General features: G+C 38.4%; 1 protein-coding gene across 1 annotated transcript in view; it reads right to left on the bottom strand.

Moving 5' to 3' along the window:
* fat2 (FAT atypical cadherin 2) overlaps nucleotides 1-26,253 on the bottom strand; it is a 98,425-nt gene that overhangs the window by 20,037 nt on the left and 52,135 nt on the right. Inside the window, exons 14-22 of the mRNA XM_008420846.2 lie at nucleotides 25,800-25,953; nucleotides 25,101-25,334; nucleotides 21,022-21,411; nucleotides 11,945-12,156; nucleotides 10,212-10,349; nucleotides 9,976-10,119; nucleotides 6,175-6,372; nucleotides 2,923-3,523; nucleotides 1,974-2,174 (exon numbers count right to left, since the gene is read on the bottom strand). Of these exons, the coding sequence (XP_008419068.1) occupies nucleotides 1,974-2,174; nucleotides 2,923-3,523; nucleotides 6,175-6,372; nucleotides 9,976-10,119; nucleotides 10,212-10,349; nucleotides 11,945-12,156; nucleotides 21,022-21,411; nucleotides 25,101-25,334; nucleotides 25,800-25,953 (2,272 nt within the window). The remainder of the gene's footprint in view (nucleotides 1-1,973; nucleotides 2,175-2,922; nucleotides 3,524-6,174; nucleotides 6,373-9,975; nucleotides 10,120-10,211; nucleotides 10,350-11,944; nucleotides 12,157-21,021; nucleotides 21,412-25,100; nucleotides 25,335-25,799; nucleotides 25,954-26,253) is intronic.

The raw sequence follows: 26,253 nt of genomic DNA, 5'->3' as shown, positions 1-26,253 counted from the left end.
CACCTGAATAATTCCACTTATACCCCTGAGGCGGAAAAACTGTGAAAACATGATGTCTATACAGTTAAAATACGATGTTTACATATATTTCATAAGCTTTTTTGACTTCCATCCATGTAAATTATTTTCTCTTTTAAATTAGTTCAACAAATTAAGTTCATTTGCTTATAGGGGTGCACCGATTCACTTTTCTACTTCTGATTCCAATACAGATATTTGAGGTTTAGTATCAGTCGACACCGATGCCATACAGAAAAATTGTGCTGAATCAACTTATTTTTTTAAACACAGACATAAAGGTAGTGAATAATAAAATTATTAGATAACTCTGCACCAGTACAGCACACTTAAATACACCAATGTTTCACAAGCTAAAAAAACAACACTGGATCAGGTTCCAACACTGGAGCCCTGTATTTGCTACGGTTAGGGACTACAACCAACCACAACAAATTGCTGAAATCTAAATACCTGAGACCCCTCAAGAAGCTCTTTTAGGCGCCAATTGTAATATTAAATACACCTTATGGCCTAATATCCACAGTGAAAACATAACTGCAGTAATCCTATCTGACCTAAACAGAAAGCATAGTCTAATTCAATGCCAGGCAGTGAGTAAAAATGGTCTTTTTGCATATCAACATCAAGTTTCAACTATACTGTACACAGGGAAAGGATCATGTAGGGCAGCGGGTGCTGAGGTTTTGTAGCAGCCATCAAATTGAAAGAAGTGGTTAGCATCCAAGCTTCGCGTCTAGAAGGGTTCTTGTGAGCCACACTCACACTTTATTGGTGTCTGAGTGTGTGTAATAGAAGCACAGCGCAGGCTGTTAGATTCTGTGTCAACAGAGCGCTTTACTCTGGCAGGAAAGTGTTGGCAGGGTGCAGAGGAGAGATTTCTGCCAGCATTTCATCAAAATAAACCGGCACTGACACAGCAGCCTTTTGTGTGTGTGTGTGTGTGTGCGTGTGTGCGTGTGTGTGCGTGTGCGTGCGTGCGTGTGTGCGTGCGTGTGTGTATGTGAGGACAATATCTTGGCTCAGTTTTCTGATAATGAAACAATCTCTCTCTCTCTCCATTACCTCTGTCTTAGTCTAATATTTGTTTCCCATTGTTTTATCACCAAATAAAATACATTTGTCCTCCTGTTATCAGCAAATGAAGCTGTCAAACCTTTAAACTTGTTACAGCTCAGTGTGACAGATAAAGAGGCTGGCGGGGAATCTATCTGACACAGCAGTACAGTGAGTATAATCCCAATACAGACCTAATCAGGTCAAACAAGGGACCACTTAAATTAAACATCTTTTGGAGGAATGGGGATGAATCTAGCTGTCTGTAAATTATGTTCAGAGAGATGAGAAGTCCTGCAAAATGTCTGTGTGCTTTTCGGTTTACTAAGCCTAGAATCAACAGGCTTGTTATGTTTTGTTATGTTATGTTTTTTCATCACTTTTTAAGCTAATGTTAACATAGCGCTGAGTGATAAAATCTCAGTTTTTTTCATACCAGAGACTGAGCAACTCTCAGTTTTATTTTCCTGCTGTTCTAGTTACTGATTATATAATTACTTGCTTTAAAAAAAAATCTTTTAAACATGACGTTTAATGAAAGCAAAATAATGAAAGTATTTTTTTCTCTGCTCCATTTTCTCCATCACATTTGGATGAGTCCGAAGCTAAAAACTCTGTGCTATATGAAATTGCTCAAGCTCATGTAGAGCTCATTCTGTTAAGTGCGTTACCACTGTTTTGAACTGGAACAACTATAAAAGTTTATATGAACTTTGGGGCTGCACACCCAGATATTCAGAGCGACAGACGCTCTGCATAGTTTTGTTAGCAAACTTCAGCGTTTCCATTCCAGAACCACAACTTTCTCTGCGGTTCACACGATCTCACATCAGCACCGTCTCTGATGGCTGTCTCTCTGAAGCTCAGACACACACTGACACAGAGACAGAGTGACGTACCGTTACAGGAGCAGACGCTCTCCCAGGTGTGCTGCGGTGTGATGTAACCAGCTCTGGCTGTGGTGAAATGGCTCAGCTTCGCTCCTGACAGCAGCACAGCGTTCCTGCAGCCTCTCGCCAGACAGCTGGCTTCCACACATCCATCATGGCTCACCTTGGGAATTTTGAGGCCCAGGGAGTCCTCCATCTCTGCTAAGACACCTAAATCAAAGTGTTCACATTCAGACTGTACGCACTGCCATGATCACAGGTCTTATGCTATGTTCACTCAGCAGGCAAATGCGACCCAAATCTACCTTTATTTTGCCCGTTCGCAGCCGTCTAACGGGCCAATTCCAATCTTTTTAACCCAAAAAAACTCTTTCATATGTGTTACTAATTCAAATGTGTATCCAATTGTTTACAAAATGTCAGCAGTCTGAATTGTCACGTTGCAGTTTATCTGGCTTTTATGTCATCAACGAGAGAAATGCATCATAATTCTGCACCTGACTTGATAAGTTAGGATGTAAACAATGGCTGAAGTTTATGATTAAAAATTATGAAAGAAGTCTGTGTCACTGAAGCGCATCACATCACAATCCTGCCACTCCGGACTCTGACTGCACATCCACACAGACATCTCTACAGAAATTGCAGCCAATACTATACAAAGCCATTGATATTAGTTGTGCTTTCATTTTATTCGCTGACTTTTACTTGTTGCAATCTCATGACAATACTATCGACTCCTTTTGATGAATAAACCTTAAAATTGATCCATAAATGGTTCCACCTGTTATTATTTCTGTAAACAGTGATGTCAAAGTTCTGCCCATTCTGTGCATGCTGGTAACTTTAAGAATGTAAACCATGCACAAGTCTCTTTGCAGCTGGGTTTAACTAGTAGTATGAATTAAGACGTGTGTGAACGTAGCCTATTAAGGAAGTAATTCTGCTGACAGCTCACCTTCGAGTTTGCTCCCTGACAGCGACTGAACGAGTCGTCCCTCAGGCCTGCGGACCAGCAGCACCTCCAGGGCTTTGGTGTCAGGCAGCTGCTGCAGGCTGGCCAGATAGAGCTCTTGTTTGGACAGGCTAAGAGACTGTGCCATTTTGCGCTGGAGGCCTCTCCAGTGATCTCCCAGGAACTCCTCGGGTGACATCCCGACCAGCTGCAGCGTCAGGCCAGAGTCCAGCACTCTCTGACTGGCTGCCCACATGTGAACTTTGACCTCTGCCCAGACAGTAAACTTCCCGTCGCTCACGCTGATGTTCAGCGCATACGAGCCCACCTCCAGGTTTTCATCCGCCCAGATTTTACCGTCAGTCAGGTCCACGGAGAACCTTTGGCCCTCTGGCTTTTGTGAAACCATCTTGTAGGTCAAGATGTCCTGCAGGTCCTGATCCGATGCGTGCAGTTTGCCGATGACCCGATTTGCAAATAGCCCTCCAGTGGTAGTAATGAAGACCTCGAGGGGGACAACGGTGGGAGGATACTTGCTCTGCTCAGTGACGTTGATGTTGATCACACAGATAGAAGACAGCGGAGGGTGACCACTGTCTGTTACCTGAATAAAAAAAATGCAATGGTTTCACCCTTACCTTCACACAACTGCATTTTTTTTAAATAGTATGGCACTTTTAACAGATAGTTTTCCTGCTAAACTTATTTTATTTATTAATTTTTCTTTCCTCAAACTAACACATCACTAAAAACTAAACTCTTGCAAAGTGTTTCAAAATTTTAAAAATAATCATTAAATTATATTACAGGAACTAATTCCGTCCATCCATCCATTTTCTTACACCCTTGTCCCTTAGTGGGGTCAGGAGGGTTGCTGGTTCCTCTCCAGCTAGCGTACCGGGTGAGAGGCGGGKTCACCCTGGACAGGTCGCCAGTCTGTTGCAGGGCAACATAGAGACACACAGGACAAACAACCAGGCACACACACACTCACACCTAGGGACAATTTGGAGAGGCCAATTAACCTGACAGTCATGTTTTTGGACTGTGGGAGGAAACCGGAGTACCTGGAGAAAACCCACGCATGCACAGGGAGAACATGCGAACTCCATGCAGAAGGACTGGGGCCGGGAATCGAACCCAGAGCCTTCTTGCTGCAAGGCAACAGCTCTAGCAACTGCACCACTGTGCAGCCTGGAACAAATTCCATTTTAGTAATTCAAATAGGGAGTTAAACTCAACTAAAAACATATGTTTCACATGTTCAAAATTCATTTTTTTTGTAAATATGAGTACTAAACAAGACCTACTCAATCATAGGGAAATCTCCTGACTTGACAGCTGTCCAGCAGACACTCACTGATACCTTTCACAAACTAGAAACCCACAAAACATTATGTCTAAAGAAACTGACTGTTCTCAAGCTTTTTTATCTAAGCAAATACAATTTCTGCATGTGGAAGGGGGGTGAAAGTGTCAGAAAAGAGATGAAGAAACAGCAAAGGGGATAACCACAGCCTTAAGAGGATTGTAGAGCAGAGCTCTTTCAAGAGTTTTGAGGAAATTCACAAGGCATGAGCTGCAGCTGGAGTCTGTGCTACATGAGTCACCACACATAAATATATCCAGGACATGAGCTACATCTGTTGCATTCCTTGCAATCTGTTGCAGATTCCTTGTCGCTCCTGAATTAAAAGCATTTACTTTAGGCTTAGGGGAAAATGGACAGGACTGTTGCTTAGTGGTCCAAAGTCCTTTTTTGAGATGAAATGAGTAACTGGAAATCAAGGCCCCAGAGTCAAGATGAAGAGCTGAGAAGTACAGAATCAAAGATGCTTAAGGGTTCAGTGTGAATTTTCAATCAGTGATGATTTGGGGAATCAAGTCATTTCCTGGTATTGGCCTTCATATTCAGGCCAAAGTCAGCCCAGCTTCCTGGAACACTTCATTCCTCCTTTCCCTGACATCGTTGGCAGAAATGCTGATTTCATTTTCCAGGAGGATTTGGTACCTGCCCACACTCACGACATTACCACCACCTTGTTTAAAGACCACGATAACACTGGGGTTGAAATGCCAAATGGTCTGATCTTAACCCAGAGAAACTGTGGAGTTTCTAAAAGACACTCGAGGCTCTCATCTTTCTCTTGATCAAACACAACACTACAAACGCTGCTATCCAAGAAACCTGGACTTCTTCAGCAGAACCACAGGATGATCGCCTTAATGTCACACTGTATTGGTGCTGTAATTTATGCAAAAGAAGCATAAGTGTTTATGGAAACCTTTCATTCACTGCAAGATAAGATTGCCAGAATTAACAGAAACAAACATTTAAAATTTGCCACATTTTCATCTTTCTAATCAAGTCAGTTTATTTGATTTAATGAACGCAAATTAGGTAATTGAATACAGATGGAAGATGTTTGTTTTTCCAGCAACAGTATGTAACTTTTAGGAAAAATCTGTTTTTTAAATATTTGTTAAAAACTGTCACTGTGTCGTGACTGTATAAGACAGATAATTTGTTTACCCAGTATTTTCAGTGTCAACTTCAGAAATGCACTGGTTAGTCAGACACAACCAATCAGAAACAGGAGGAGGGTCTTAGCATTCTCAATCATTCTTGTGAATGCGCTGCTCACACTTTCCTCCTTGTTCTCTGCTGTCTACAGCTTGTTCCCGACAGCAGAGCCTGTCATGAATGCTCAGGCTCGTTAGCAAGGCCACCAATTACAGGCGGAAGAGCTTTTCTGTAACAATGACTTGTTTCTACACGAAGTTGATTAACAGCGCTAAGATCTTCTTCCTGCCTCTGATCAGTTGATTTTGACTGGGAGTGATGCATTTTTGCAGATTGGTATAGTTTTTTTTTACAGATTATCTGTCTCAGAAAATACTGTCATGGCAATGTGATACTTTCAACAAATAAGTCAAAAACTGATTTTTCAGATAAGTTATGTTATAGCTTTAAGGTTTCCCAGAGCAAACTTACAAATTTCTGACAACAGCTGAAGCTACAGGGTAAACTCAGCAGATTTAAACAGCAGGATCACAATTTCTTCTTTTTTGTAGTTTTACTGACAATGTGAAAAAAGCCATTTCAATGTCAGAAGTGACATGAAGACTTTGACAGAAATTGCAGTGTATTTGTTTCCAGTCCACTGGGTAAAGAGGGAGAAAGCAGCTTAGAGGAAAGAGAGGCAACAGACAGAAGTGGAAGAGGAAAAACAGAAATGTAGTGGCCCTTCTTACCTGGATCTTCAGCTGATGGTAGGGTTTGTTCTTTTTCCTGAGAGGTGCAGAGAGAGACAACAGACCGCCCTGGTCGACATGGAAACGTCGGTCACTGTTGCCGCTGAGGATGTGGAAGGAGAAAGGCGGGCCGTTCTTTGGAGTGTCTTTATCCGTCACAACAAGCTGAAGGATGCTGCTGCCGATGGACTCGCCCTCCTATAAGAAATACATTTTTCAATTTCAGATTTTCATTCATCTTCAAAAAGTGTGTATTGAAAATCAACAGTGCATTTATAACAATTTATGAAAAACTTGACCAAATCAAAAAAGTTTATGGGTTTCATTTTAATAACAAGTTTGCCTGTTCAATTGAATTTAATATTTTGTGCTTCACAAAAGATGCCGAGCTTTACTGAAAGAGAACAAAACATGTTTGCTGTGATGAATTACATATTCAGTTGGAGCTTCTTTTCATTGTGTCCTAATGCTATTAGAAACCAGTGGCCCCTTACAAAACAAAGCTATCAGTCTCAGAACAGCACTCTGCCGGAGATGGATGGCAGGAAAGGTACACAAAATGTGGAATTATTGGGCTAACACATGCACCAACCCATGTGCAGTGTTAGCAATTTAAATTAAAGCATGCGTCACATTATGAGTCAGGTCTGTTAAAAGAAAGCTGCAGCAGACTGTGACCAAAACGGTCGAATGTGTTGTAAATGTTGAAAGCTGGTCTTGTACCTCAGGCTTTGCTGAACACAAGAGTTACAATGTTGACACAAAAGCCTAATTAACTTAAGATAAAACAAAGTGTCGAGCAGTTGGGATCCAGTAAGCCTTTCCTCTGTCTGCATATTTGTGGTTTTATGAAGCAGCGGAGTAACACATTTTATTACCTAAATGACCACACCTGCTACAATTTGCTTATAGACCAAACAGATCCGCATAAAATGCAGAAGGCTTTTGTGTTCCTATTTAGGATTAGAGCAACACAGACAGGTGAATTTCATTCAAAGACCACAGTTAAGCCTTTAATATCATGTTTACATCCACACAAATCTGGAATCCCCAGGAACAGACATCCAAACATCATCGCTTCTCTAATGTACTTGATCCTAAACTTCTTTGTAGGCGTCTCAGTAGGTGGAGCAGATTCAAAATGTCACCTGGTCCATTCTGTACCTTAATACTAGGCTCACCTACAGATGAGTGCCAGGGCCCCTGATCTGCAACTTGCAGACAACTGCACTATCATTTGACAAAGTGAGTCTTGAAATAAAGAACATTTTAAAGGTAAATGTGAAGATGCACTTTATTGATCTGATAAATAGGAAGATGTTATTTTTAAAATAGTTTGAAAAAGTTAGAGGTGAATCAGACTAAAGTCTTCATAACATCTAAATTGTTTTACAAAAAGGCATGTGCTTACCATTCTGGTACAAGCTGCTATATAATAGTTCATGATCAATAGTAAAGAAGTAGAACATTAAAGAACAAAAAAGTTTATTAGACTGAAAATGTTTCTTATTCTTCCCCTCTCTTTTTTCACTCAAGCTGAGAAAAATTCAAACAGCTTTTATTTTGGCCTACATTTAAATACTTTCACTTCAGGATGTTCCATTAAGGACCTGAAGTAAAAAAAAATTAAATATTCATCCAAAACCCCGGGGCTTCACTGAAGTTAAAGACAGACTGTAATTGAACACAATGTTTGTCTGCAAGAGTTACTCTCTAGGAAATTCACGCTGATACAAAGAAAGTGGTTAATGCAAAAAGACGCAAAATTCCATTGGGTTTTTAGTAAACCATAGTCCAGAATTTACCCGACTCGGCTGAATCTGCAAATACGCTCTGAGCAGAACAATTTAACCCTGGTACATTTGAATGTCTTCAGATTGTTTTCACTGCTCAGTGGAGACAATCTTCCTCAGCGATGTAGAATTTATCTTGATTTATATCTTCTGTGGCTTCCTCTGTGGGGGTTCTGGGAACCAAAATGAATCACTTGTCAAAACTGCTGGCTTTAGTGAAGATTTCAAACTCAACTCCAGCCTATAGTGGCAGCTTCACTTCCCCACAACAGATGTGCTTCTCGTAAAAGCAGACGCGTGAAGGTGACAAATAGTCAAACAAAGACTGTAATTAACTGCCAAAAAAGAAATCCAGGCCGCTGTCGACCTGCAGCACCTGTCTGTAAAAATTAACAACTCCTCAGACCGTCTGCAGCCGCATCCATCTGCTCACTGCAATCAGAGCGCCTTCATCAGGCAGAGCTGGCGTTAGCACATGGGAGCATTTCAAAGACTTTGGATTCATCCACAGACGACATTTGGCAAAGTCTGGTCTCACGACCAAGCTTTCCCGTGGCTGGATGGTGTGAAGAGAGCTGGCAAACCTGCAGCAGTCAAAGTGATGAAGAGCTGGCAGATAAAACACTGTCAATGAGCAACAACCACAGCTAGCCAGGAGCAGATTTATAAACAAACATACACAGCCACGTGGAAAACCGAAACATTGTGAAATACATGCGTTCCCAGGAGCTAAGGTGTAGGTAAATTGCCCGTAAAAAGTCTTTTTCCACCTCAGCAGATGTGGCTGTGTAATAAAAGGTTTAAAGCAAAAAGGTTGAACACAGTGACAATCATGATAGCTGATTCCTCTGATGTTTGAATTCAAAGTCCAGAAACAAATCTGTGTACTCTTGTTTTGGATCAAGTCAATGAAAGAGATAAACAAAATAAGTCATTTGTAATTTCTCTTTAATTATCACTGGCTATGGCATCTCTATGTAAGCATGTCAGGGAATGTTTGGGAATACTGTCTGCCCCTTTTTCTCCATGTAAACAAAATGAACACAGCATGAGGCACTTTGCGGGAGGCACTGCATTTTTTGCTCATCCTCATATTCCCATTGCACTTATTTTTACACAGAGTCGTCAAATATCACACATGAATGCAACTGTTGCTCTTCAGGACACTGGTGTTTATATATATATATATATTTTTTTTTTTTTGTAGGAGGCAGCGGCTTATTCCTGTGTGTTCTTGCTGGAATTCTTTATTTGTCTCCTGATGTATCGGTTCATGACAGTTTGTCGAAGCTGTGCTTTGTGTGTGCAGCAGGGTGTGCAGACATTTTTTTGTTTTTTTAAGCGACAGACGTGAAAGATCTCTGTGCACAAAACAGTGGCTGCAACGAATCAAAACACAGTGGCAAAACCTGTTCAAACGCGCATTCGGTTCCTGAAAGGGTCAAATCAATAAAAAGTACATGAAAGATAAGCTGTTTAAAAAAATGACTTATTTCTCTTTCCTTTTCAGGCCTACAAAATGTACATCTAAAACACTAAAAAAGGACAACCGAAGTCAAGGTCATTGGTGACTTAATGAGTTAAGATGATTTGCATCAACTTAATGTGCATAATATTTTTGTGTCCTTTTTATTTCAAGCTCTTATACTTCTCTAAAGCACTTGAGAACTTCTCAAAAAAAATCCTTTTGTAGGGGAGCGCTGAATGCAAAGCGTAGGCTGAACTTGTTCTTTCATGCCTGCAGCAAAGTGGATGCATCATCTGGACAAAATGTACGGCAGCCAACATGTGGTGGCCCACGCCGATAACAACACACACACAAAAAAAATTGGAAACTGTTTTTGAAAGTATCAGGATTACTATGACATGGATGATGGAATATCTACACAGACATATCTTTCAGGATTCAGCAATTAGCTGGATAAACATCAAATAAGCCATGTTCCACCAAAAATGTCTGCATGCTTTCTGTGAATAAGCTTAACGCAAAACATTCAGGTTGTCGTACCTGCAGCACTAGATTGTGGTTGACCTGAGAGAAGACCGGTGGGTTGTCGTTGACGTCCATGACAGTGATGGTGACGAGGACCGCCGATGACAGAGGGGGCCTGCCCTCGTCTGCTGCCTGCACCGTCAGAGAGTAATGAGGGATCTGCAAAGCAGAAATCAGGGTTTAACAAAACACTTTTTGTTTTCATGTCATTCAATGTTTTTCTTTTTCTTTTGTATTTCACACACGCTGACCTCTTCTCTGTCCAGTGCTGTGCGAACAGAAATTTCACCGCTGCGAGGGTGGATGGAGAACTGCTGCTGCAGATCTCCACTAACGATCGAGTACCGAAGCAGATTATTGATTGGACCATCCAGGTCTGAAGCTGTTACCTGATAGGAATGAAAGATAATAAACACCACAGCCAAAGCAAATATGTTTCTTTTCTTCTTTTTTTTATATTATTATATATTATTTATATATTTTCTTTGTGATGGCAGGCACAAGCTTTTCTCCACGTCTTAGAGAAATAAAAACAAGAAAACTAAAATCCATCACTTGTATCATATTTTCTACAGTACGTCACACCCAAAGCATAACATTTAAGATTTTGTAGATCTGATTTTTTTGTACTCACTGCTGAAAACATTTACAGGAACAATCAGTATGGGGTGCACATGATGGATTCTATAAGCTGATGCTTTCTGATTGCTTTGTTGCAACCAATTAAATCCAATTGACTTTAATTCTTGATATTTTGCTATTTAATTAAAGACATAAACATGTTCTGTTAGGATTTTTTTTCAAGCTTAGACATTAATACAACGCATTATCTACCAAACGTTTGACCAACATGGTTGATTGTTTCAGTCCTTTATATGTTCTATAATGACCCATACTTTAATGGAAGTTGCTTTTGTTGGAGTTTATTTTAAATAAATAAGATGCACGTTTTCCTTTAATGTAATTTCTGTTGTAGATCCTATTAATCTCCAAAAAATATCTTGAAAAAATGTTTGGTCATAAAACAGACCCAGAAGATGAAGACTTAGTTTCATCCTTCAGTTTCTCTCTGAATTTAGCTCACTTAAAAAAATTTAATCCAACTTTCTGTAGATAATTAAACAACTGAAACAGTTGGCCATCAGACAAAAACGTGGACCTGATAGATGACAGCGTTGTAACCAGTGAGTTGCTGAGTTGTGTTATTGCCATATTATCTACTGCCGCCCTGATGAGACGTCTGACATGTGGCTTAATCTGGTTTCTGCACCTTTCTCACCTGAATCCATGATCAATATATAAGTTTGAACTGTTGTCAGGACTCTCTCTCTCTGCTCGACTCATTGGTCACCTCCTGTCATGTTGTGTATTTGTGTGAGATCACATCTGCTTGCACTGCAATTAAATATTACCTGATGAAATGTTTTATTTGGCTCACAATTATCTGTTGTGTGTGTGTACATGTCATAAATGATCAAATCTTTGTTTCATTAACTTTTCATTGTGCAACCTGGTTTTCTACACGCTTCAGTCAAAAATTCTTCCAGATTTCTCATATGAGGTCTTTGTACATGAATTTATTTTGTCTTTCACCTTCCGCGTCTTTTTTTAATTTTAACAAGGTTTTTTTGTGTGTTTAAGGAATTACAATAAATGTTTATTGAATTATATTATCTATTACTAAATTGTAAAAATGTACATCTAATAAGCTTTGACTGAAAACAATAATTTTAGTGCTTCAAATCTTCATAAAATTCACTGTGTACCTTAAGAAAGCATTAGGTTTTTTCATGTAAGTCTAAAATTTTGTCTATAAATGATAAAAAAGAGATTAGAAATTTAAATAATAATGGTTTTAAAATGTCTTCATTTTAACATAGTATGAAGAAAGCTAGTTAAAATTAGTTATAAAGCACATATGTATAAAGACAAATTACGGTTCTCCAGTTTAATTACTTTGCAATATATTGTATTTATTCCTTACTTTCATAACCAGACTTCCGGGTGTCAGATCCTCCAGTATCTCAGCGCTGTAATCGCCCTGTCTGAACACTGGTGCGTTGTCGTTCATGTCCGTCACATTGATGATAACCGTCGTGATGTCACTGAGGGAAGACTTTCCACGACTTCCCTCCACGGACAGGTAGTACTCCCGGGACACCTCGAAGTCCAGCGGGGCCATGAGGGTGAGAAGGCCTGCAAGATGACGACATAAAGCAGTCACTTTGAACAGAACAAAAATCTGATGTCTGCTTGATTGACTGACAGGATTAAGGATGCTGTCTTGCATCCTTGATGACTGCAGTTCACACTTGACTGCTATCCTAAGAACAAAGAAGCGCTTAAGGGTTTCCCACATCTGTTCTGCTTTTCCCTTAATGTGATTCAATGAAACTTTTAAAGTGCAGGCTCAAAAAGTGAACAACTGGGAGGACAACGTAAACAGTGCAGAGTAGAAAACTTTCAATCTTTAGTTTACCTCTACTTTAGACGATCTCAGGATCTTTTTTGTGATGTCAATACTGTCATTGTTACCACAACAGCACAAGAAAGTGTAGTCTGGTGCTATTGTATTTAAAGAAATGTTTTCATTTATGTTTATATTTTTGTAGCGCATTAAGGGAGTTCTCCTATTTATATGTTAAAACTTTAAACAGCTAAAGACCTCTGTGATGCCTTTTTTACAATTGATGGGAATACATTCAGGATCAGGGTAGAAATCATTAATTTTACTGCAATATAAAGACTAATTTGAACTGGAGGTTTACTTGCTATACACTGCACAATGCTCACATGAGAACTGCTGCATAAAGTTACGAAGACATCAATTTATTTTACATCTTCAGCTATCCCAGTGACCTTCCTTTTATCTGTTTCCCAAGCATTTCCTTTGTGTTGCACATCTGAACTGTCATCATAACCTCGTATATACCATGCTCTACCTGACAACACATGAGGCTGAAATGCAGAGTCAATATTATATGGAGTGACAAGCGTTTTATGATCTTTAAACGGGTGTTCTCGTCGTGAGCAGAATGTGGTTTGGATGGTGATATTTTCCATAAGTGAAACACATCCTGTGTGTGGTATCATGTGGTACATCTGAGCTCAGTAAAGCTGTTAGTTTAACCTTTAAGGAGACATAAATCTGTCCATAAATGCCTGCTGTCTGTGTGTTTGCTGTCATCCTCATGTGAAGCCCAACATCAGTTTACGGAAACAGCTAAAGCAGTTAAGATGTGACCACTGTGTCTAAAAGCCTTTTTGCATCTGACCTGCTGAATATTTGCTTAATATAAATGTTTTGTCTGAGACAAAAGGAGAAAATACGTTTTTGTTCCTTAAAGAACAAGAGCAAACAATCTTTACATTGTCAATGAGCGGTCTATGTGATGATTGCTGTCTTAGTTTTTTAGTTTCTAATAATGACTAATGATTCATTGGTCGCTATTAAAAGCTCACAGAAAGAGGATAGATCGTTTTATGGCAACATTCTTGATCAAATCTAGTTAATTTTCACAGAAAAGTTCAATTTATGGCCATTATACTTTTAAAAGACATCATTTAAAATACACTGCTCAAAAAAATAAAGGGAACACTTAAACAACACAATATAACTCCAAGTAAATCAAACTTCTGTGAAATCAAACTGTCCACTTAGGAAGCAAAGCTGATTGACAACGGGGACCATCGTCGGGTCGATCAGCGTTGCTTCCTAAGTGGACAGTTTGATTTCACACAAGTTTGATTTACTTGGAGTTATATTGTGTTGTTTAAGTGTTCCCTTTATTTTTTTGAGCAGTATACTTTATACAATAACTTTGACATAAAAGACAATAAAAATTTTAAACATTGGCAGCTATATTAGTAATAAAATTGTATTTTCAGAGATCAAACCTGAAACGATATTTTACATTTCTGAAATGGCAACTGATTTCCTTCATCAGCAGACAGTGCTAGTGGGTTTTTTTCACAACACAAACTATCAAACTAACATCGCAGACAAGAACATCTAGTGGATTGTAAAGTCTCAACACAAAACAAACTAATAAATTCCTTATTAGTTTTAGATTTTAGTATTTCTTTGAGTCAACGAATAACATTGTCTCCTGTTAAAACATCTTCTTTTCCCCCCGTCAACCAACATGCTGTTAATGGCTATGACAGAGAATATGAAACATCCTTGGAAAATATATCCACCTCTCGTCTTCAGAAAATAATCAAAACATGTTTGCCTTTCTTGGAGCAGTACCAATAAAGACCCGTAATCCAAAACCATACAAAAAATATAAAATTACAGCCCGCAGCTCTGACTCCAGAACATCCTGATCCACTCATTACAACCCAAACCACAGATGTAAACAAAGAAACGTAACTCTACTAACTTTTAGTGAGCTCACACAAACTCACAGTGGTTTCAGTGTTTGGAGATGGAACTCGCTACAACTGTGGAGGTTTTTACCTTTTTCTGTTTTTGTTACACTGAGCAAGTGTGAAGCAACAGAACGTCTCATTGTGGGCATATTATCCCACACAGAGCCGGAGCGTACCTACCTGCTGCAGCTCGTCATATCTAGCAGAGTGTGGGTGAAACACACTCCCAGTATTGGGCTGCCAGCCAGTCTGCCAAAAGACACCTTATTAAGAGAGAACAAAAATAGGCTCCAAAAACACGAAACAACCATCCACCACTCTGCTAAAATCGAACAACTCCATGTTTCAGAGAGTAAATTATTTGTGCCCCGTGCAAAGAACGTAGGTCTCATTTTATTGATTTTTCTGAAATAAAGGGGTTTTCTGCAGCTAGTTTTAGTCAAAATGATCCAAGGCGTGTTATTTATTCATTCGTTGCTTACAATCCAACTGTGAAAATGCAGACTGGGATCCTGTTTTCCCTTTTGTATCAATAAAACACATTCTTTCTCTTTTTGTGCAGAATTCCCACTGAGAGGTCTCTGCTTGTTTATAATTTGTACTATCCCAGGGTTCCTCCACTTCTTATTCTTAAACTAAATGTTATTGGAAGAACTGAAAATCTGCAGTGACAACAAATATATATAAGCTGATTCGATAGAAATAATGACTACTACTTTGAAATCACTTAACTCAGTGAGACAGTTAAAGTGTGTCCATCGAGCCAAATATATTACTGGCAAGCAATTTGAATGCATGCCACTCGAAATACAACAGCCTTCCAGATACTTCATCCAAACAGTCCTTAGCAATTGTGTACATATTGTAATTTCAGTGATGATCGTGACTGAATATATTGTGCAGCTCCGAGCTATAATGACGAGAAAGAGGTTACTAGATGAAAAACCTGTTGAAATGCTGAACAAATATCAAACTAAATCACTTTAAATTAAAACAAAAATGACTTAATTACAAATAGAAGACTACACAAATCTCAAATTTCAAAGCCAAGATAGAAAAATCAAACCTAGTCCCTTATCATTTACACATGGCACAAAATACCTTCTGTAGACCAAATTCTGCATCGAGAACAAACACCCAAGTGCTCATTTTAACAATAAATCAATACTCTTCTTTCACACTGTTCTACTTTATAGTAGAGAATATATTAACTTGTGACTGACTTTCTTTTTCACATATCACTCACAGGATTGTGCCTAAACTAAGAACCATCTTGAGTCTTGGTGCTAAACTGTAAAAAACAACATACAATAAATTAAATAAAATTACATTTATTTTACCTGCTCTAGGTAAAATCATCAAGTTTGTTGTAAAGAAATTGAGTGCATAGTACTTTATCTCTGTCCTCAGACCAATGACACTGCTTCTGGTAAGAATCCTTTTCCCTGCTGGATGATGGCCACTTAAAAAGTTTATAGTTAGGATGGTAAATGTTCTTCATTATGTGCCCTGGATCCACATCGTTGAATCAAGATGTCTCAAAGGTCAGCCTACCTAAAGCTTTTCTGTCTGGTGAGTTACAATTCCTGTGCCAAACGGTGATATCGTTAGAAACTACTGAGTAACAGAAATGAAGAAGGTTTACAGAACCACTGTGGAGATATTATACCTTTTCAGTCTTTTCAGACTGCGACACACTATTCCTTCTTTACCGGGCAGGAAGTTTGTGTGCTCCAGGTTGGAGATATGGAGTCCAGGGCAGGGAGAATTTGCCACTTTCTCCATCAGCATCCTATTTAACTCAGGTGGTAAGTAGTTTAACCTGCTTCTTTCTTCTGAAGTCCACTGCCTGGTTTTATATAGAAACTCTTTACACCACAGAGTTTTGATGTTGATTGATATCAGCAAATTCCACAGTGGTGTTAGGGATGAATTGGAATTAAGAGTATCAAGAATAGAAGTGGACTTAAAGCACGGCCTTGTTGGTAATTATAAAACTGTATATGCAGTTTTTTATATCTTCCTTCTTCTGAGGATCCAGCAGCCATTAGGTGGCACTAATCTCCAGTTCCTTGAGCTTTTTTTTTTTTTTTTTAATTAAATGCTGAGCTGTGATTTATCAACCAGCGAACAGGGGTAATTGCCCTTCCATGACGTAATTTAGACTTTATTTTAAAAACTTCCCACAAAGTGAAAGAAGTAGGTTTGTACTTTTGTTTATTGTTTGAAATGGCAGCTTACTGGTAGCCTGTGAAGAAAGAGCATAAATGATTCAGTGAAAGGATGAGGTTTTTACACATCTGGGCCAAACCACCAGATAAAACATCGATGTTAAACATTTTCTCCAGTTAGCTTTAGGGATCAGACTGGAAGCCACAGTTTCACAGCATGTCTCTGAGGTTTTCATGGATCCCTCTCACTGCAGCAGAGGTGTTTGTGCACGTACAGTAATTATGCTAATGTTTTCGATTGCCTGTTATAACCCTGCACCGTAGTAAGCCTTTGATATAAACATACAGCAGCAGCTTTTTCTTCCTGCTGCCAGGTTTCTATCAGTGTGGACTTGTTTCACAGTTTTGCTCCGAGCAGTCTGAGCTCATTCCACACAGCATGAAGTGACTTCCCACAGAGTAACTGAGTGAGGATTGTTTGTCATTGTCAGCTTCTACGCTTCTACTTCTCACACATTTATTGTGAACACAAACAGTAGTGCTTTGAGAAGCTAAGGCAAAGGCTGTTAACACCCGTAAGAAGCTGCAGGGTATTAATTTGTTATTAGCTACAAACAATAAAAACCAAGTCAGCTTACTTTGCTTTCACTGGAACACAGAGCTCAAAAAGGATTAGTACAAATCTGTCTTACATTTTTAAATTTTGCAAATAAATTAAGTTGTTCAGGATTATCAAGTTGTTACCTATTTCTCTGGCGATGGTGTGAAGGTGTCGCAATAAAATAAAACATTGTGATATTTTTTCATTAAAAACAACATTTGATCCACAGCTGCATGTAGTGCTTTGCTCAAGTGTGTTCCCAATGAAACTTTCCTTATTCTGTTTGCAAAAGTGTGGCAAATATTTCATTTAGTCAAACCACTATTTACTGCAATTACACCTGAAAATCTTTTCTAACATTTTATTTCCAGACTTTTATCCTCAGACTGAAACTGCTTTGCCAGAAAGTTTGCCTCAGTTCCAGGTCTGTTTGTAACACTTAACAGGTTTTCTTCCAGTATTGCACCGTATTTTGCTCTACCCAAATCTCACAAGCCTCCTCAGAGCATGATGCTGCCACTGTCGTGTTTTATCGTGAGGATAGTGTGCTAGGTGGTGATTTACGGGGTTAATTTTCTGCCACACACAGGATTTTGCATGTAGGCCCAAAAGGCTTTTTTTTCTTGTCCCCTCTTCTTCTAGGCCACCTCCCCTTCATGGGTTCTAGCAAATTAAAATTCTCTTATCTTTGTTTCAACACTGACCCTCTTCCATACAGGCCAAATTTGCAGGATCTGCCCTCTCAATAGATTTATGCCATGCATTCATTACTTATTCATGGAATGAACAGTGCTTTGTTCAAAACTCGGGATATTGTTTTATAATCTAAGCCTGCTTTAAACTGATTCACAATTTCCTCTGTAACCTTTGTGGTGTGTTCTTTGGTCTTCATGATGCTCTTTGTTCTGTAATTTTTTCTAACAAACCTCCAAAGTCTTCACAGAACAGATGTGTCTATACTGAGATTACATTACTAATCAGTTCACTTCTGAAGGCAAATGGCTGCACTCAATTATGTGCAGTAGTGCCAGTGTAAAGGACTTGAATGCTAATGCGTACCACACACTGTGATTTTTACCTGTAGATGTATGCCTTTATTTTCCTTTCACTTCACTGTTCTTCACAGTTCTCAGTGTTGGTCTATCACCAAATCATCCAGTAGAATAACACATGGAAAATATTGGCAGTTAAAAATGTGAAACACTTCAAATGCCAAGTCGCTTTTTGAAAGATGGTGTAAAAACAGCACAGTGGAGACATTAGAAAGTACAAATTTAGGTTCATTCAGCAAGCATATTTCCTCGTATTAATTTAGATTTTTAATTCTCAGAATATATGGTACATTGTCCTCTTTCAAACAGTCCTTAAATTTGTTTTAAACCTATTCATGGATTTACTGAATGTACTTGCATTTTTTCACAATTTGTTGGTTGATCAAAGCTCAATTCAACTATCAGGCATAAAACATTTGCTCTTCATGCTGAATTGAAACAATGAAGTATTTACCTCTGGAAAACTGCAGACACACAGAACTTTATTGAGTTATTTCTCTCTTACTCTGCTTTTGAAGATAAACTCACCTATTTGTCACATGATTAGTTTATCTTTCCTGATGATTCAGTGAAATATTAAGCTGCCATGAGGGTTAGACCCAATCCATCTGGCTCCTGTATCAGACAAGACAAACTGCTTGCTGTCTAATATTGGAAAAACACCTCCTGATCCACAGCCAGTGTTAGATTTACTGACCACAGCCATGTCCTTTAAAGACAACTTGGAGATGCTTGTTTATCATGCAAAGGATCCATAGTTCATTCAAAAACCATATAAATTATCTAGTGTATTCTTCACCAACCAGTGATGGTTTTGAATGATGTTTTATCAGTTCAGCAGCAGATATTACAGTTGTTTTCAGGGTCTTTAACTGTTTTCACATATAAAAACACCTGGGAGATTCAGGGGAAATGCAGGCTGTCTGAGAGTCTGCTGCTGTTCCTGCATGCCTTTCACAGCAGGAGATTCACGCTCACAGCTGGAAGTAACACGGAGTAATATCTGGGAGGAGCGCAGAGGCTGCAGGAGCTGTTGGAAAAATGCTCCATGGGATTCTCAGTTTTGTTTACAGCATGCTGACAAATGAGTCCCATTGAAATATATTTTAGTGTTTATTATGTAACATATAACATTTTAAATAGAATGGATTATTGCTGAATACGTAACAAAGGAGTAAACCACAGAGGTGGACAATATGGCCCATAAACAATTTCACAATATCTGCAGAAAAAAGGGGTTTGAACATCTGTGTGCTCTAATGACTTGGTGTGATCTCTGCTTTTTTCTAGATTACATTTTAATAATTTGGAAACCTGGTAAACCAGCTCGTGTTACAAAATCATTCTGTGATTGTGGATTATGTGAAACATAGTAAATAAAATACATTTTTATGTACTATGTTTTTATATTTTTTTCTTGTTTAGTTTTTGTGTGCAACTGTAAGAGAGCAGACATTTTGTTAAAATTTGGATTTATGTCCCTTTTTTTAATAACAGCGCATATGGTCACAACTGTAGAAACTAACAGCACTATGTTTGGAATATTGTAAGGGACAAAGAGAGCAAAAATTAGGGATTTGCAGGTATTTAAATTATTCATACTATTCAACAAAGACAAAAATGTACTTTTTGCAAAATATACAATATATTAGATATATATTATATAATAGATATTATATACTGAATATACCTTATTTAGCTCTGCAAAAATATGTTTGTTTTCTATCAATTGTTTTGAAAGAGATTAATTGGTGAAGCCAACAGATGACGACTTAATTCCTTCTTTGTTTCAAACTGCAATAATTACATAAAGCATCACATCAAAGGGTAAACATTTGCTGCAATGTTTCCCGTGAACAAAATTTATTCATGATGCTTTAAACTCAATAGTCGGAAATCTTAAACTATATTTCAACTTAGATATCACAGAGGTAGTTCTACATTCTCAGGAGTCTCAACAAATGTATTTTCTTCTGTCAGGCTTGCTTGTCCTTCCTATTTAAAACATGAGAAGGGTGAATGCAGGATGTATTTCAGAGAGCCTTGGAAAAAAAAACAACAGACGTGTTTAAGTAAAACTTTGAATGTTTCTGACTTTTAATTACACATCAGACTTTTACATTACGTACTTCATTCATAACTCCCCCCCAAAGCATTTCACTCTGTTGGCATCACAGCGGAATGTTACTTATTAATTTATTTGAGAAAAGTCCTAATTGCTATATTCCGTTGACAGTTTAGTAAAAAAATAAAATAAAAAAACCATGGTGCCTCCAGCCACCTTGAAGGAAATCAAATCAAAATCTTCTTTCTCTGGATCAAAAGTTTCAGCTCCCTGGTTTGTCTTTGTTGTACTAATACAATGCAGATTAATTATCCACACAATGAACTGCTGGCACTCCATTTATCATGACCACAGCATATTTCAGATATTTATACACCATGGAAGAAAGTTCTCACAGTAGCAAATACGCTATTGTTCCACTCATGAAATACTCTTTGAGTTTTACAGACCGGAAACTTTCTGATTCTTTTGGGTTTAATTGCACATATTTTAAGCTTTTTTCTATTGTTCTTTTTAGAGATATTTATGTGAAAAACTGAAATGTGTGTATTTTAAAATGAATTGGTTTATTTTGTGAAATGTCAAATCTACATATTTCTTTTGTTCTTTATCATATCTTCTACATTTTTACTTTAGATTTATCCTGTTTTGGGATCATATTTAATTTGAAAGTTCATGAAAATTTTGAATACATACACAGAATAGTCCTCACAACCCAGTGAAGATGCATATTTTTTAAATTCACCTCAGAAAATTAAATCAGTTTTTCAAACTGTGGACAAAAATAATAATTCTGACCTGTTTGTGAGTCTAGGTGGAAGCGGCCGTCCTCGTTTCCTGAGATGATGCGGTACACGATGGGATCTGGACCGCCCCCGTCTCTGGTGAGCGCCGACACGCTCAACACCTCAGACCCGACCACCAATGACTCTGGAAGCTGGGCGGTGTACTCGGAGCTCAGGAACACTGGTTGATAGTCGTCCAGGGAAACCACATCCACTGTAACCGTGGCAACAGAGTACAGGTGGCGAGGCAGGCCACGGTCGGCAGCTTTGACCTTCAACTCAAATGTTGGTGGGGTGTCAGAGGTCAGAGGTCGCTCCAGCCGCAGGACTCCAGAGAACTCATCCAGAGAGAAGAACCCACGGTCTCCTGCCAGCATGGAGTACTTCACCTCGGAGTTTATGCCTGAAAAACACAAATTTTGATGTACTTAAGCTCCAACATGAAGAATAAACAGACAAGAGAAACTCAACTAAATTTGACCTCTCTGTGTAGAAATATTTGTTAAATAAGTTTTTATTTAAATATTTTTCAAAAACTTCTAAAAGTTTAATAAAGAGCTTATATTTTAAAATTTATTTTAAACGGAAATAAAACAAAAGATCAGTCATTTTCTGGTTGATCTGATGAGAGTGCAAAATGACGTAAATCGTCCCTTAAAAGCCTAAATATGGTGGAGGAGACAAACAAATTAACTACAATTGAAAGTATTATTGAAAATAAGCACAGAAACAGTTGAAAGTGGTATTTTAAGGAGTAAAATACCTCTAAACAATCGTTAATCGTCAGTCGTTTACTATTATTATTGAATCACATTTTAAAGCCAACTCTCATCTTTATTCGGCAGTTGCTTAAAAGAAAAAGGGGCAGAGAAAGAGAGAGTAAAACAAGCAGTAAATGCCTCTAACTGGGATTTGAATTGGATTAAAATTGTGCAACCTTCATAGATGGAGCATCTTTTCCTTTCATGTTTTCACAGATATCACCATCAGTCAGTTGCAAGTTTTGGATAAATGATTTCATGGACAAGCCCCAGCTATTGCTGCCCCTCAATCAATTCAGAATGGAAGAAATTATCTGAGATTATGTGGCAAGATAAAATGTGTTGCTATTTCATACAAAGCATGTCACTCTCTTATCTGCAGCAAACCAGATAATAGATAATAACTCAACAGATGGTGGCACCAAATCCCCTCTTCAGGTCATGAAAAAAGCAACAGAAAACCTGTTTGTTCTGCAACTACTCAGAAAAAACTCTGACAACAGCAGCATTCTTGTGAATTAACTTAATTTTGAAGTCCGTATTTCCATCAAGGCATTTCACATAAACATTCAAACTTAAGTCACACAAGGACGTTTAGGTGTTCTGCAGAAGATTAACTGGACTAAAGCTTGAAAGATGATGGCTAAGCAGTTTGTCTTTCTGTTGCCATGACAGAAAACACACTTCAGTGTATTCCATTCAAGAACTAACATTTGTTCTCAAAACTGTCTCAATCTTTAAAAGTCAGCAGCTGGATTTGAAAAGTTTGTTAATGCTCGCTCATTAAGAAAATAAATCAAATCACTGAAAAAGCAAACTGATGCACCAGTAGACGGAGTAAAGCCTCAAACAGGCCGATCTTTATGTTTCATCTGTGAGAAAGCTGTGAGAGCAGGTGAAGGCAAGCTGCTGCACATCTAAAGGAGTGGCTGAGCTGCCAACGTACGCTTTCCAAAAAAAGTCTGTACCAGCTGGTTTATGGGCAAACTCTTTGATTACTTTCTTTATATTTGCAAGTGCGTCAAAGTTTGACCATAAACCTTTCAACACTCAAACTGCAAACAGACAAACGCATCTGTGCAGACTGGGCTCTGCTGCAAGTTTTTAAAGAAGAAAACTTTTTCCTTAGGTTTCCCAGCGGTATTAACTCTGTATGTGCCAAAATGGTGTCAATTATTTTTTTTAGAAGCAACATAAACTATGCCCATACCTTCATCATCATTAACAGAAAAAACAACATTGAGTGGCCCCCACAAAACTGCAGTATAAGAAAACCCTTGAGAACACACACTGAGAGGGTGAGACGTTCTCTTGTAATATAATCTTGGAGAGAAAGAGAGATAGAAAGGGAGAGAGAGAGAGAGAAAGAGAGAGAGAGAGAGAGAAAGAGGGGAAAAAATCTAGAATAAACACTATTGGCTACTTCACCCACATGCTGTGAGTTGCTTCCCAAATGTGCTACTGTATTGTGAAGAGATGGTGGCCTTCCTTCCCACATCTGGATGCTGCCATCAACTTTTTTTACCTTGGACAAATAACCGAATGGTACATGCCTCTTGGCCACATACTACTGAAAGCTTTTAGTTTTGCATATTGATCATTTGAAACTGGATATGGAAACTAAATCTAAAAATCGAAAGAGGTCTCTTAATTTCATGCAAAATAAAGCAAAAGAAAACAAAATATTTTTTCCCAAAATAAAAATTTCAATTTCAAATGTGTGACACTAAATGTGTTGTAACCATTAAACTCCAGGATATAAGAATGTTTCGGTGTTTCAAAAAGAGGGAATTGAGACTCTTGGCTTTTCAACCACTCTTTCAACTGAAGCGAAAAACTGAAACTTTCTTTCACTGTTGATTAAAAACAAGCTAGTAGGTATTCGAGGTCCTTAATGTGATCATCAGCAGCTATTTCCATGACCCTTACATAATCTCCTTATCTACTCATTGTCTGTCAAAGCACCTTACAGAAGAAAATATCCTGTGAATATCGTCTTCTGGATAAGAGTGGTGATTGCAGTTTTAACTGATTGTACAATACAGTAAAACTATGACACATATATATGAATGATTATGTCCCTACTTTCCACTTTGTAACAAACACAAGTTTACACTGATGTGAAGGGACCAACCCTAGATATTTATTCTTCAGAAGACAGTTTTTCTTTACATGGCCATATTTAGTATTTAGAGTTTAGTATAGAGTATTTCACTTTATAGTCAAATTTTCTACGGTTGTTTTACCATAACTATTTTTACTGTTTACTATAAAATAAAAAATAGTGGGGAGCTTTCCATTTGAATGAGGCTCAAAGTGAAATAACAGTCAGAGGTTTTTCTACAGCTAACTGAAGATATATCAACAGTGACATTTGGTGCAGTAGCAGATGCTAATTACCTAGAAAGCAGCTGCAAGTGCAACTAAACACTTCTTTTTGGTTGAATGTAGAGCTCAAGATTCCTCTTCAAGTTGCAAATCTCAAGTGATGATTTAAGTTTGTTTGTACGTTGAACTTAGCGCTCAGAACAAGATTAAATGACTGACTTAAAATAAACTATCTACATACAGTAGATCCCCGAGCCCCTCAAAAAAAAAAAATTAACACACACACACATGCACGCACGCACGCACGCGCACACACAAAATTGGGTTTATCTATAAACAACCCATAAAACAGTGTTATGCATCAATATGTTTGGTTGTTACACTGGGATTAAAGAGGTGGCTACGCTCAGCAAGTTATGATTTTACACAGACTGAGAGTTGGTACTGAAAACACAATGAAGTGCCAGCTGACAGAAGAACACTGTTAAAAACAAACAAGGGTGTAAAAAATTTGATTAAGTGATGAACTGAATTTATACAACTCAAAACACTTTATACTAAAGCCCCAGTCATCCATTTAAACTCAATAATATGCACACATTCATGCACCGATACACAAATCAACAGGTAACTTTGGGTTAAGTGGCCAGGGGCAAGTCGACATGTGGCAGAAGGACATTTGAAACAAACTTACGTTTTTCAGATTTTCAGCTCATGAGGTTACGTGTTAAGAGAGTTAAATCTCTGTGCAGACAGCTAGAATGACATAAAGTATCAAGGGGGAGTTTCGGAAGAATTAACTCTGTTGCAAATGGATTAGCATGTCATTATGTATGGGATCAGGAAAAACATGCTTATACACATGCATATTCTAGACTTACAAAGCCAGGCTTGTGATACCAGGCCAAATGTTTTGCCTCAGCATGTTGGGACCTGAGGCACACAATAGATTGTTCTCACAGAGCTGAAAACCTCCCATTTCTAAACGTCAGCAGTTGCTCACCTGTGTCCGGGTCCTTGGCGTATATAACAGCGATCGGAGTGCGAACCGTAGTGTTGTCGAACACGGTGACCTCGTAGTGACTGGAGGAGAAGAGGGGCGGGTTGTCGTTCATGTCCTGGATCATCAGCAGGATGTCGGCCTGACAGGATCGACCACCGCCGTCAGTCGCCTTCGTCACCAGGTTAAACTCCGAATGCGTCTCACGGTCCAAAACGGCCAGAGTGAACAGCTCACCTGAGGGCAGGTGGATTCAGAAATAGTTCATCACCAAACAACATTTTATATGCATATAAAAACATTTTTTATTCTTATGGAAACTGAAATATGTTTATCTACAGTTGAATTGGCATTTATCATTCTAAGAGTAGTGGAAAATGTTTGGCGACACATTTTAAAATGTAAATTTGTGACCTCCAATACATTTTCTTATTATTTTACAGTGAAAGGGATGATTGTTCTCAGAAGGACATGACAAAATGAAAACCGTCCGGTTCATCTGTAAAATCAGGACTACGAATTTTAGGTGAGAATAAATGTTATGGCAGAATGAAAGGAATTGATGTCAGTGATCTACTGGACAATAACAATTGCTTTGGCTCCTGTTAGCTCATTACAGCTGCAGATTGTTGATGTTATCACCATCCCAGACACTCACAGAGTGAGAGTGCCCATTTTCACCCCAAACAGGCGCCATCATACCTGTTCTCGGATCCAGATGGAACTTGTCTGCATCTGGACCGTGCAGTGTGTACGAAATGTCGCCATTTGCTCCCACATCTGGATCTGAAGCTGAAACTTTGAGAATATACATCCTAGGTGGCGAGTTCTCCATCACCCCCTCTGTGTACACCAGCTAGAGACAGAGGATGAGAAAAATGATCAGGTGGCGCTGAGATAATGACAGTGTTTACGAGCTTCAATCATTTCAGACGTTTTTAGCAGGCAGCTGAAAAGTGTTATTTTTAATAAATTAGATTCATTTGTCAGATTAAAAGTATCCTTTAAAAACTGACAACCTTTAAGCAGGTATTGAACATACTTTTAGTGCACTTAACACAAGTGGTGATGGAGGCCTTTGATTAACTTTATTTAAATTTTTATTGATGTTTGGGATTGAGAAATAGCTTGGAATAAGACTTGTGTGACTATATAT

This window comes from Poecilia reticulata, linkage group LG10, assembly GCF_000633615.1.
Source record: "Poecilia reticulata strain Guanapo linkage group LG10, Guppy_female_1.0+MT, whole genome shotgun sequence".
Taxonomy (NCBI): Eukaryota; Metazoa; Chordata; class Actinopteri; order Cyprinodontiformes; family Poeciliidae; genus Poecilia; species Poecilia reticulata.
Note: the sequence above shows the minus strand (reverse complement) of the source record. Positions and strands in the feature narration are given on the sequence as shown.